Below are 14,187 nucleotides of genomic sequence, written 5' to 3' on the forward strand. Positions count from 1 at the left end.
TCAAGTGGGTTTCATTCTGGGGTGCAAGATTGGTTCAACATAGGGAAATCAATGAATGTATTCACCACATCAGTAGACTTAAAGACAAGAATCACATGATTATTTCAATAGATACAGAAAAAGCATTTGACAAAATAAAGCATCCATTCATGATTAAAACACTAGAAAAAAAATTGGAATAAAAGGTCATACCATAATAGAGTTACTTTAGATTAGGTAGAGGGGAGTGGAGGGAGGGGAAGGGGTGTGGGGGTAAAAAGGATAGTAGAGTGAAACAGACATTACCTCATGTACATATATGACTGCATGACTGATGGGATTTTGCAATATGTACAATCAGAAAAATGAGAAATCATACTCCATTTATGTATGATTTATCAAAATGCATAAATGTACTCTACTGTCATGTATGACTAATTAGAACAAGTTAAAAAATTTAAAAAAATTTTTTTATAAAAAGAACCATACCTCCACATTGTAAAAGCTATATGACAAACCTAAGGCCAGCATCATTGTAAATAGAGGAAAACTGAAATCATTCCTTTGAAAACAGGAACAACACAGGGATGCCCGCTTTCACCACTTCTATTCTCAATAGTCCTCGCATCTCTAGCCAGAGCAATTAGGCAAAAGAACACTGACTTTTGATTGAAATCACTAAGACTCTGTGATTCTAGTTAGGTAAGAATTCAGGAAAATTATGAAGAACAGTTCTGTTCTGTTGGTCTTACCAAGGGTCACTATTATGGCTGAAGTTATCTGGTGGTCCTACAGTAGTTTGGTGGCTCTTCCAGGCCTGGATGATCAAAGATGGACTCCCTTACATGTCTGGCGATTGGTGGGCTCTTAGCTAGGGGCATTGATTCTTCACTCTCTGAATGTCCCAAAAAGGCTATCTCATGTTTGTTCATATTGTAGTCTTAGGGTTCCAACTGTAGCCCAAAGAGAATAAACTCTAAGTGCAAGTACTTCTTATACATCTTCTTGTCTTATATTTGCTAGTGCTACCCTGGGTGAAACCAGTCATGTGCCCTTTCCCTTATTCAAAGAAAAGTAAGAAGGATAAAGTAACTCTTCCTCTTGATTGAAGGAATAGCAAAGTCACACTTCAAAAGACCAAAAACAAGTTTAGAATGGTTTTATTGTGGCTCTCTTTGGAAATAATCTGCCATAATCTCTCATTTCAGTTTTCAGAGTTATAAAAAGATACCAGCTTATTTCCAATGGTGTCCAATAAGTTGTAGATTTATTTTTATTTGTTTGGGTTTTTTGTTTGCTTGCTTTACTTCTATTAATAGCATCATTGTGAACTCATCGAATTTTACATATTCAAACATATGCAAAATGCTTCAGTTATCATTCTTTATGTTAGTCCCAAATTATTGCTCCTTAACCAGTAGGGGCTATTGACTCCCATGTCTTTTTGTCACAATTTCTTTGCTCTAGGATAACTTATTTTCTTTCTAGCCCTTGCTTACATTGTATATTTTCTGCCCCAAATCTGGAACTGACTATTCCTTCATGAAATCCTGATTTTGGGCACAGGTTATGTTCACTGTTGCTGAATCATCATTGCAAAATTTGGTAATTACTTTCTTAAAAATGTAAATATTAGGGAGCACAACAATGTATTAAGGTTGTGATTTCAAATTTAGCATTTGGTGATGATAAAAGTGCTTTATTTATATTCTAAAGAGTTCTATAGAATACTATCATATTCAGATGTACCTATATAAAAGTACCTTTATCTGCATTTAGGGATACTATTATCTCTCAGCTGGTGGAAAGAGGAAAATGATGCTCTGCCTGGCCTGTGGACAATACCTAAGAGCAGAGAAGAGACTGAAACAGTTGCTTCCAGGGGTTCCATTCCTCTGTGCTTCAGGCTCCGACACCCAGAAACCCTTATCACAAGGGCCTTTCAAGGTCATCAGTGTGGCCAAGGTGTGTAATGATCTGAATTCTGCTAATGCACATGTGGCAACAGTTTGGAAACTTTGATGTATTCATTATCTGCCTTGTACTCAAGTTCATCTCTACTCATCCAATTCATCCTCCTCAGATGCACCCTTACATATCCTGCTTGCATTGATTTCCTTTTCCCCCACTGTAATTTAAAATACATTGTCTATTAATAGTTCCATCCACCCTGTGAAGTTAATTGAGCACTTCTGCAGCTTTCATCTGCTGACACTTTTCCCTGTTCACTGTGTCACTTTTAGGTAAGGAAGTAACTGCGAATTTTTACTTAGTGGAACAGCTTTTTAACCTATATCCACAGGGTAAATTCCTTTTAAGAGCATGGAGTATTTCAGAGGGGATTTGACATGTTGTTGTTAACTGTTCAGATTGGGTGCCTGAATTCACACATTCAAGTCTAATGCTATTAGGACTCTCTTGGAAGAGGAAAAACAAAAACAAACAAACAAAAACCTCTGCCACTTTTATGTGACCTTAATTTAAAATGGTACTATTTAAGAGATCCTTCCCTTCAAGTGTAGAAGTGAAAAGAGCTGAGGGAACTTGCACACCTGTATATAAAGGAGGGTCCTAAAAGGTGGGAACCCTCCAGCACCGCGCACTCTTAAGTCTCTCCTGCCCCGTCCCCAGATCACCCTCATCTCCTAATTCCCAGCCACATTCTGGGTGGTAACAGGTGGCACTAAACATCCATTGAAACAATAACATCCACTGAAACAATAAGTGAAGGAGAAAGGAATCAGTCCTCTGGGAAGCCTGAGGGCATTTGATTTGGAGGAGCTGATTACAAAGATCCTCAGAGTTATAGCATCTCAGATAACTTTTCCCTCAGGACAGCATCCTAGTTAGGGATGGAACGTTCACCACCCTCATCACCATGTGCTTAACTGTGTTCTCAATCCCCTCCTTTCATCAACATCTTCTACTATAGGGTGGTATCGTTTTAAAGCCGAAATTAAAAGAATGTTGGTGGTATTAGCGTCCTCTTATTTCAATCCCAGTCTGATTTGGCCTTGCCCACTTTTACCTGTCATAGGTAAAAGCAAAAGAAACAGAAACTCTAACACTTCCCTCAAATAAAATAAGTGGAGAAGGCCCCAAACAGACCAGATTCTCAGAAGTCACCTAGTAACTCAGTGACAAGGATGGAAAAAGAACTTAGGATTTCTGTCCAGTGTCTTTCCCACTATAGCATCTGGTATCTATAGTACAGGAAGTGAGCATGGCAAAATTTAAATGCCTCTCACACACATGCATTCATTGAACTGAGAGACTGAATGACACTCAAATAACAACACTAAAAAAGTTTGTGTAAATGTACAATTTTTAAAAAATGAACCAGGCTGACTTATCATCTTGTGAGGCTGACAAAACTCTAAGTTATTATGAAGAACGCCTATTATCTTTACGGACGAAGACCTGTATGCAAGCTGTGTGTCACAGTGGTATGGCAGCGACACACCAGACGGCAGTGAAAATAATCGCATACAGAAATGGGGATGGATATCGTAATGGGAAGTTAATTGTGGCTGGAACATTCCCCATGGTAAGTGACTATCACTTAAATGCTGCTTACATTCTTGGGGGTAATGATAATGGTAATTCTCCTGATAAGATAAAACAGTGAGATTGAGTGATAAATGTCCCTGGCCAGATTCACCAATTTAAGCTGATGAGAACGAGATCTGTGTTTCCTTAAAGGCATTATTTTTTATTGTATTTCATTGGATAGACTTAAAAAATAAAAAAAAAAAAATATATATATATATATTTTTAGATTGGCTCCAAAGCAAAGATATAAGAGAGGAAACAAAACTACCCAATTTTCTTCTTTTTTATCATGAACAGAATGCTGTTTTTCTCCTTGCTTCCTAATCCAGTTTCCGATTTTATGTCATCTGAGCAGTCTAGAAGATGTCACCTTGTTTATCATCTGGAGCATTAGAGTGCTTATTTGTTGATAGGGTGTTTCATTTTCAAATTGGAGAAGAAGGGATTGTGTTAGGAAGGACTGTGTGGTCTGTCTTGAAGGTCACATAGTCATAGGAATGGAGGAGAGCCCAGAAGGCCCAAATCCACATTTGTCTTTCCATGTTTGATGCTCATTCTGTCTGCATTCAGGCAAATACTTTAGCAACTTATTTAACAAGTGATGTTAAATAGGAGATGAAGTTCCCCTATGTACTTCTATACAAATACTACTCATTTATCCACTCACCTCTTTGGTTGAAAACAAAAGGATTTATTGTTGTTCAGTAGACTAAGCAAAGTACAGAAATTAGTGACTTCAAGATTCACTCAGGGATCTGTGCTTTTATGGTCTTGGGCAAAAATATTAGCCTTATAGCCTGTTTTCCCATCTACCAAATGGAGGTAATAATACATGTCATAGCTTGGTTTAAAAGTTAACTACTCATTTATTTTAGAGCAGTTCATCAATATGAAATATTACAATAATTTTATACCTTATCAAGCAACAAAATTGAAAGTAGATTTCTAGATTGAACATTCCTTAGAAAATATTCTGAAGCTAAAAATGTATTAACATATATCAGATGCTATGTTAAATTTTTAGAGCTAGGAATTTTCACAGTGGGATTGGATTAATGTGATATTCAATAGAACAATCTAATATTAGAAATCATCACTAATCAAAAATCAAGATCAGGGCAGGTGATGTAGCTCAGGAGTAGAATGCTTGCTTAGCATGTGAGTCCTTGGTTTAATTGCTACTACTACTAATACACTACTATACACACACACACACATACACAGAATCAAGACTAGTAGTTGCTCAGATTTGTATTTTCTCAAGTTAAAGTCTTTTCTCAGATTTCTGAAAGATAACTCTTCTTTATTATTCCAAATTCTATCACTAGATAGTCAGTTCTTCACAGACTATGTTGTCTAGCTTCTTACAGAATGCACAGGACAGCTTGGGCTTTCCAGATCAGCTTCCAAAGTATATACCAGAGATGGAACCACAATCTTTACCTTGCATGATTTGGTTTTATGGGCTGTAAATGAATCATTTATGAAGAGAGACTCTGAAGAACAAAAGACAGGCTTAACTCCTGTTGGAACAGAAGAGATCACTGCCAAAAGTATGTTGATAATGCTTCTGCTTATATTCAATCATGAAAAAGTTAAATGTGATTCTTCCAGTCACCTCTTCTAGAATTTTAAAATCACAGCCAGCTATTTTTGTAACTGACTTTAAGAGTCTCAGTGAGATTCTCCAAGGCATGACTTGAAGTTAAGAACTTGAGTTTTGGAGCCAGAGTACCAAGGTTCAAGTTTTAGCTCTGTCACTTGCTGAATGGCTTTTGGGAAAATTGTTTAACCACTATGTACCTCAGTTTTCTCATTTGTAAAATGAGGGTATTAATAGCCACTTCATGGAGTTTTTTAAAGGACTGAATTGAAATAAAAAGCATATAATTTTCACTTGAATGTTGTCGTAGTCCATTTTATGCTTCTGTAACTGAGTACTACAGATGCAGTAACTGATTTATAAAGAGTAGTCACTTACTTCTCATAGCTTCAGAAACTGGGAAGTCTAAAATCAAGGCAGTGGTAGGTTTGTTGTCTGATGAGGGTTGCATTTTCCAGAGGAGAGAAGTGCTATGTTCTCATAAGGCTAAAGATAGAGGACAGGAGAGTCAAACACTGTGTGAAACCTCTTTAGAAGTTCCTTCATCCCATTCACAGGAGGAGGAACTCTTATGACCTAACCATCTTCTGAAGGTCCCACTTTCTGAGACTATCACATTGACCATTAAATTTCAATATCAGAATTTTTTTGGAGGGCACAAATTCAAGCCATCACACATGCCCCCCCACATACCACAGAATTGCATACATACGTATTCACTTGAATATATATATATATTCAGTATCTATATTAAATATATTCATTTGGCCCTCATAAATACGAATATATATATATTAATAAAAGAATACATACATATACATATATGTGTGTATATCATTTTTTTACTTAGAACAATGCCTGGTTGATGTTTAGCCAAGCATTTAGAGAATAATAGTTATTATGTATAGAATTTTATTGTTTTTGTTGTTGTAGTTGCTGCTAATACGTACTACATAGTTAGGTTTGCAGCAGTTCTACTTGTATAGAACATGTATAGTTTTTTCTTTTTTATTCACACATTAATTGTACAAATTAATGAATTTCTTGTGACATTTCCATATTGTCATGTATTGTGCATTGATATTTCCAATTTCCTTCTACTTCTCTTAACATTCCCCCTCTTCCCCTTTACTAGCTTCTAAAAGTCCTCTCTACTTTCAGGTTATATTTTATTTTTACTTTATTGTTTCCACATATGAGAGAAAGCATGTGATACTTGTCTTTCTGTGTCTGACTTATTTCACTTGACATGATGTCTTCCAATTCCATCCATTTTCATGCAAATGACAGGATTTAATTCTTTATGAATTAATAATATTCCATTGTGTATATATACCATTTTTTTTTATCCATTCATCTGTTAGATGTTGATGAGCACCTAGGCTGATTTCATATTTTGGCTAATGTGAATAGAGCCACAGTAAACATGGGTCAGGTATCTCTTTTGTACATTGACATAATTTCCCGCAGATACATACCCAGGAGTGGTACAGCCTGATCATATAGTAGTTCTACTTTTAGTTTTTTGAAAAAGAGACCTCCATATTGTTTCTATAGTGTCTATACTAATTTACATTCTCAACAACAGTGTATAAGGTTTTTTTTTTCCCTATGTTTCTTTGCTAGCATTTGTTCTTTTTTTGTCTGTTTGGTTTTTGATAATAACCATTGTAATTGCAGTGAAATAGAATCTCACTACAGTTTTGATTTGTGTTTCCCTGATGTCTCAAGTTACTGAGTGTTGTTTTCATATATTGAGAATTTGTACTTGAAAGTATGTAGTCAGGTCATTTTTGTTTGGGATACTTTTTGTTGATTTGAGTTCTTCATATATTCCGGATTTTAATCCTCTATCAGATGAATAACTGACAAAGATTTTCTCCCATTTTGGAGATTGTGTCTTAATTCTGTTGATTGTTTCACTTGCTATCAGGAGCTTTTTATTTGATGTAATCCCATGTGTTAATTCTTGCTTTTATTTCCTGAGCTACTGGAATCCTATCCAGGAAATTATTGCTTGTTCCAATGTCTTGAAATGTTTCTCCTGTTTTCTTCTAGTAGTTTCAGAGTTTTAGTTCTTACGTTAAGATCGTTATCTATCTTTAGTTGATTTTTCTTACAAAGTGAGAGATGGGAGTTTAGCTCCAGTCTTCTACGTGTGAATATTTAATTTTCCCAGCACCATTTGTTGAAGAGATGATCTTTTCTCCAGTGCACGTTTCTGTTACCTTTGTCAAGAATCAGGGGGCTGAAGATGTGTAGATTCTTTTCTGGGTCTTCAATTCTGTCCCAGTTTGTCTACATATCTACTTTTGTGGTAATACTATGCTGTTTTGTTACTATGGTTCTGTAGTATGTTTTGAAATCAGATATTTTGATGCCTTCAGCATTGTTCTTTTTGATCAAGATTGCTTTGACCATTCAGGGTTTTTTGTGCTTCCATATGAATTTTAGGACTTTTTCTCTTGTTCTGTGAAAGAACATCATTGGTATTTTGATGAGGATTGCATTGAATCTATAGATTGCTTTGGGTAGTGTGGCAATTTAAACAATTATTTCTTTCAATCCATGAACATGGTAAGTCCTTACATCTTCTAGTGTCTTTTCCAGTTTTTTTATCTAATGTTTGGTAATTTTCACCTCAGAGTACTTCCACCTCCTAGGTTTCTTCCAAGGTATTTTGTATATTTTTTGTGACTGTTGTGAATTTCTTGATTTCTTTCTCAGCAAGTTTATCATTGGTAAATAGAAAAGCTACTGATTTTAGTATATTGTTTTTGTATTCTGCTACTTTACTGAATTTGTCAATTTTAAAAGTCTTTTGGTAGAGTCTTTAGAACTTCTATGTATAGAATCATATCATCAACAAACAGATAATTTGACATCCTCCTTTCCTATTAGTATGGCTTTTATTTTATTTCTCTTAAGTGCTCTGATTGAAATTTTGGGCATTATATTGAATAAGAATAGTGAGAGTGGACACTTGATCCTGATCTTGGAGGAAATGCTGTCAGTTTTATCCATTCAGTATGATGTTTGCTATAATTTTGTCATATATAGTCTTTATTTTGTTAAGGTATGATTCTTCTATACCTTATTTATTCAGGAATTTTATCATAAAGGGATGTTGAATTTTTAAAATGTGCTGTCAAATTTGACTTGCAACTATTTTACTGAGAATTTTTGCATCTGTACCCATCAGGGATATTGGTGTATAGTTTTTTTTGTTTTGTTTTGTTTTGTGTTTTGTTTTTTTCTGATGTGTCCTTAGGGGTTTTGGTAGTACGATAATATTGACTTCTTTGAATGAGTTTAGAAGAGCCCACTCACCTTATAGTTTATGGAATATTTGAGGAGCATTGGTATTAGTTCTTCTTTACAAGTCTGATGAAATTCATCAGTGAATCCATTTGGGACTGGGCTTTTCTTTGTTGGGAGACTTTTTATTACTGCTTCAATCTCATTATTGATTTATTGAAGTTTTTTATGCCCCCTTGGTTTGATTTTGGTAAATCTGTGTGTCTAGAAATTTGTTGATTTCTTGTAGATTTACCAATTTGTTAGCAAGTAGTTTTTCAAAATGTCCCCTAATGATTCTTTTAATTTCAATGGTGTGTATTGTAACATCTCCTTATTAATGTCTAACTTCATTTACTTGGGTCTTCCCTTTTAATTAGTTTAGCTAAGCGTTTGTCAATTTTACTTATCTTTTCAAGAACCAACTCTGTTTATTCAATCCTTTGCATTGTTTTCATCTGTATTTTGTTGATTTATGCTCTGATCTTATTTCTTTTCTTTTACTGATTTGGGGCCTTGTTTGCTTTTTCTTTTTGTATGACACTGAGATGCATTATTATTTATTTGAGAGCTATTATTTTGATGAAAGTACTCCTTGCTATAAACTTCCTTTTCACTGTATCCCACAAGGTTTCTTGTTTGTTTGTTTGTTTGTTTGTTTTTGTTTTGGGGCACTGGGGATTGAACTCAGGGGCACTCACCACTGAGCCACTTCCCCAGCCCTATTTTGTATTTTATTTAAAGACAGGGTCTTACTGAGTTGCTTAGTGCCTTGCTTTTCCTGAGTGGCTTTGAACTCACTATCCTCTTGCCTCAGCCTCCTGAGCCACTGGGATTATAGGTGTGCACTTGGCTCCCACAAATTTTGATAATCAGGTTGCTATTTTTATTTGATTCAAGATTTTTTAAAATTTCCTTCTGAATTCTTCAGTGACCCACTGCTCAACCAATAGTATGTTGGTCAATTTCCATATTTCTAATTTCTGCAGTTTCTCTTGCTGTTGATTTCTGGTTTCATTCCACTGTGATAGATAAGATGTGAGAAATTATTTCAGTTTTTAAAATTTGATAACATTTGCTTTGTGGCTTTCCTTTTTCTTGTGTTCCTATGTTGAGATTTTCACATCTGTTGAATGGAAACTTTTTTCACTTTTATGTGAAGCCTTCATAGTAAGCAGGTTTCTGATGATATGTATTGGGGTATTTGTTTTGTAATGTTGAATTTAATTCCATTTAGACTTCATTGCTTAATCTCCCTGTGGCTTCTTGTAGATAGCAGATGACATGGAGTTTACCTTCTGTGGTTACTCCTGCAATGGGAGTGGATGCCCCTATCAGGTGGTGGGGGTTGCCATGTGCACTCTGATAAGGGCTCTGACACTTGGAAAGTAATTTGGATACAGAATGTTCTAACTGTGGTGAAAGGCCTGAAGTTTTTACCTGTTCAGTTACCGGTGCAGTTCCTGGTGTTTCATATGGAGAAGGGGGACCAGGATCATAGCTTCCCCTCTGTGGCACTCACATCCAGTCTTGTTAGTAATGTCTGATATGACAGGGTGTGGTGGCAACCAATGCTGAGGACCCTCATAGATGTACTGTTCACAGGAGTTGTTTTACTTTTCTTGGTTATTTTTATGGTATTACTGTCAAGGAGTTGGATGTCATAACCCCTTAGCTGTGCCCCTTGGGGACTGGTCACCACCTGGAGACTTTTGTCCCCCATTCTTTAAGTTGAAGCATCCACCAAGGTTCAAGCAGAACTTGGTTATGGTTGGAAGAAGGTACAAGTTCTCTCAGGTGGACTTCAGTGTGTGGTTAAATGGCAGACATTGACCCAATGTACATGAATTCCCAGACTTGATCCCCATCTCCACTAAATAAGTAATACATAAATATATAAACCATACAAAAATAAGAACAATAATAGCTGCAATCACCACAACAAAAAAGAAAGGGGAAAATATAGAATATCATAAAAAAGATTCTTTAAAATTAGAAAAGAAAGGAAAAAATAAAGTGGAAAAGGGAAATAAAAAAATTAGATAAGAGTAGAATAAAAAAATTTAAAGGTATAAAAATTTCCTCCACTCTAAGATGTTTAAACAAATGGAGGAGAGTGAATGATCACAACCTATGCCAATCAAAACTTTTCTGCCAGCCTTCTTAGGCTGTGCACCCCATGTACTGAGTGAAGGGCTAGGGGTTAGTCTAACCCCATTTCTCCAGTTGTGTTGCTTGTTCTTTCTAGATGACTAGCAGGAGTGATCCGTGGTTGACACTAGTTGGAATTCCTCAGTTTCTTCGCATTCTGAAATATATTAAGATCAAATGCAAAGCAATCCAGGCAAAGATTCTCTCTGTAGCTTTTTGAGCTGTGCACTCTGAAGGCAGGGCAAACACTCATTTGTTTTATTCTCTAATGTTCAATAAATAATTGTGTGAACACTTTAGTGCCTAGCTGGTTACTAAAACATTTAATTCTGCCTTTATTTGGCATATGGAATATCTGGGCTTCAGGTTGTATAAGGCTATAATTTCAAACACATGTCTTTCAAATTCTTATTTAAAACCTGGTTGGAAGTACAGAGTAATGTTATTCATGCAGAAAAATATTATCCCTTCTCCCTGTATTCCAGAGGTCATCCAAGAATCAGTCGTGGACTGCTCCCTTTATAGAATTGTCACTTGGTGTTATGCCATCTCTGTGCATTGAGAAACTTTAAAGAAATCATTGTTCGGCAGAATTCAGCACAATGCTTACTAGGTAGGAAGTGGTTATGAGCACAGGCACTGCAAGGAGATGGCTTGGATTCTAATCCTGAGCTGCCACCACCCAGTGATGTCACTAAACCTCAGTTATCTTTATAACAAAGGATTGGTAATTGGACCTACTGCAGTGTATCATTTTGAGAATTACATGATACAGGGTATGTAAATTCCTTAGTAAAATGCCCAGCACATGATAATGTATGTTAATTTCTGTTGCAGCATACAGATTACCTCTTCATGAGGACCCTTGAATGAATTTCTCCCTGATTTCAGGATCAGGAAAAGTGCATCTTCTGAGAACTTATATCTACATGCGGGCCATATTAATCTGTAAATTGTTTTCCTCTTTGGCCACTAGGAAGCTCAGAACATAAATTGTTTTGTCTCCAGTAAATAAAACTAACGTAGTATTTATTTTTAAACAATAAAAATAATGTTAGCATTTCTTGACACTTGTCAAAATAAATAGGCCAAAATGATTTCTTCTACATTTTCTGTTTTAATCTTTCCAAAATGAGATATTTCTATCCATTTAAAACAGGAGTACCTTACCTGTGGCTTTGGTCTACTCCTGTACTTATTTTCCCCTTTATTTTTTATTTTAAATCTCTTATTTTTCCCATTTCAGAGTAAGTATTAGTAAGTCACTTCAAATTTCTTTCAGAACCAGATCATGTATAAGAAAGGAATCAAAATATATGTTTATAATCACATTTATTTGTGATAGTTAATTTTTTCTTGCTTATGAAGTTTCTGACCAAATTTATATATTGGCTCTAGTTTTGGTATTGCCTGATATTGTTTTTAATGAATAAGAAAGTATTTTGAATAAACAAATGAGTTCAGAAGGCATATTTATTTATTATTCATCAAACAATGGTAAATGTGTTTTTTGTTTCCCAGAAAACTCTAGAATGAAATTGAGAGACAAATTGCTTCCTGGCTCTGTGAAATCTGATAGTTTGGATAGTATAGATAAGTCTTTGCTCACCCTCATCCTCAGAAATCCTGTTGCTGTCTGGGTATCTTGTGGTGAACCATTTATACCTCCAAATGGTAAGTTTCTTATTTTCACTTTCTTTCAAGTAATTATATGAAAGGGGATAGAAATAAATCTTATGTCATAACAAGAAAATGAATTAAGTGTGTATAATGTCAACATAATAACAACATATTTATGTAAAGAACAGGAGGTCCATCAATTAATATGTGCACAAAGATAGCTATACGTCCATATTTGCACAATTCCCTGCTTTTTCTTACTGGAATGGAGTATTCTGCATGGAAAAAAATGTCTAATTTAGTTGATAAAGAGATCCTTGGTCTATAAGACGGAGAATAATGGTATACATTAGAAAATAACAAATGAGTTTAATTCACACTGAGGACGACCTGTCTGCACATTTTCATTTTTAAGAATTGCACCCTTTAGGCAGTAGGTGGATGTTTAAAAAATGAATGGTTCCAAGCCAGGCTTTCATCACCTCCAAATAGTTTGTGGAAGTAGAAAATGAAATATGGCTATTGCATATGGTAAATCTATATAATAAAACAGCACTGTTCTTCTTTTCTTCCATAAAGAAATGCCGTAAGCCCTGTCATCTTTCAAGTGAGGTTTCTTTTAATGACCCTTACCTTTTAATTACTTGTTTCTAATTGAATCTATTTCTTGAAGCAGAAAGTTCTTTATGAATTATTAGTGTTCATGATAAATTACTGTTGATAAAAGAATGTAAGGTAAAATATCATGTACTTTTATTATTCTAGCTTTGCAGAAAGCAGAAAAATTAGAGAAGCAGAACTGGCTAAAAAAAGACAAAATTTTGGCTGATTTAGATACCATGAAACACAAACTGAGACAGTTAAAAGGTCAGTATGAATTAAATCAACATAGCTGTGTTTAATTCTAAATGTAACCTCAATTTGCTAATAGTTATTTTCTACAATTAAATACCAAATGTTTAACATAAATATTGTGTTACACAGTCATTTGAGGAGAATCCAAAGCCTAATAATACATTTTTGTATTGATTTTATATTTGTAGATTTTATATTAATGGGAACACCATATAACACATATACATTTAAAAAATTAGGACAGTATCTGAGCCAGATAATCACACTTTTGCTTTGAAATATTCCCTAAATTAACTTTTTATGGACTTTGGACTTAGTCTTTGTTTAAACAAAATCTTTCTGTGATTCCTTGGGTATTGTTTTATTTTTGTTGTTTTTAATAATTAGAGTAAGGAAGTACTAAAATTTCAAAGGTCATTGTCAATATCACAAGGACTCCATTTTTTTGCAACATAAGACATGCTATTCATAGTCAAAGTGATCAATTGGCATAGTTTGTCATCTTTCATTCTCTTTTTCCATAGAATCTTGGGATCCTGGACTTAAACGACTTCTAGCACTTGAGATAGAAGTGGTTCCTCAGAAAGAAATAACGTTCAGGAGACTTTAGATGAGGAAGGGAGAATTTATTTCACGCTTGTAATAGCAGAATTTTAACTACTGAATATGTGCACTGTCTTGTGGTAAAAGCTTATGTATCTTGCTTCAACAAATAGCACAAATAACAGCACAAGACAGAACTTTGATTTGAAATGGCTATTGTCCATTTCTTACCAAAGAAATGTTGGTTAGGTATAAATGAAAAATCTCTACTATTACACCTGGCCTCTTCTGCTCCTATCACTAGACATTTTCACTTCAAAGTTCTATGAACACGTCCAAAACAAAATCTATCACATCCCTCCTATACCAGTGCCTCTTTGTTTCTTCTAGCAATAGGTTCTACCACCATCCACCCAGGTATTATGTCACAGAATCCTGAAAGTTATTCTTGGTGTCTCCTTCTCCCTCATCTTTCCCAAGAAAATATTTAGTAAGTCTTGTTTCTCTGAATCTGTTAAGTTGTTCTCAAATGAATTCTAACCCTTTTAGTCTCCAATTATTATCCATATTCAAGTTTCTAGTATCCA

At 35.0% G+C, this 14,187-nt stretch overlaps 1 protein-coding gene across 4 annotated transcripts in view; it reads left to right on the forward strand.

Annotated features, from left to right (window-relative positions):
* The window catches only part of Dcdc1 (doublecortin domain containing 1), a 494,469-nt gene that overhangs the window by 463,871 nt on the left and 16,411 nt on the right, over positions 1–14,187 (forward strand). For all 4 annotated transcript variants that reach the window (XM_047516704.1, XM_047516706.1, XM_047516707.1 and 1 more), the window contains 5 exons: positions 1,759–1,944; positions 3,323–3,526; positions 4,892–5,084; positions 12,104–12,256; positions 12,968–13,069. In XM_047516704.1, coding sequence (XP_047372660.1) covers positions 1,759–1,944; positions 3,323–3,526; positions 4,892–5,084; positions 12,104–12,256; positions 12,968–13,069 — 838 coding nt within the window. The remainder of the gene's footprint in view (positions 1–1,758; positions 1,945–3,322; positions 3,527–4,891; positions 5,085–12,103; positions 12,257–12,967; positions 13,070–14,187) is intronic.

This window comes from Sciurus carolinensis, chromosome 11 (genome assembly GCF_902686445.1).
Source record: "Sciurus carolinensis chromosome 11, mSciCar1.2, whole genome shotgun sequence".
Taxonomy (NCBI): Eukaryota; Metazoa; Chordata; class Mammalia; order Rodentia; family Sciuridae; genus Sciurus; species Sciurus carolinensis.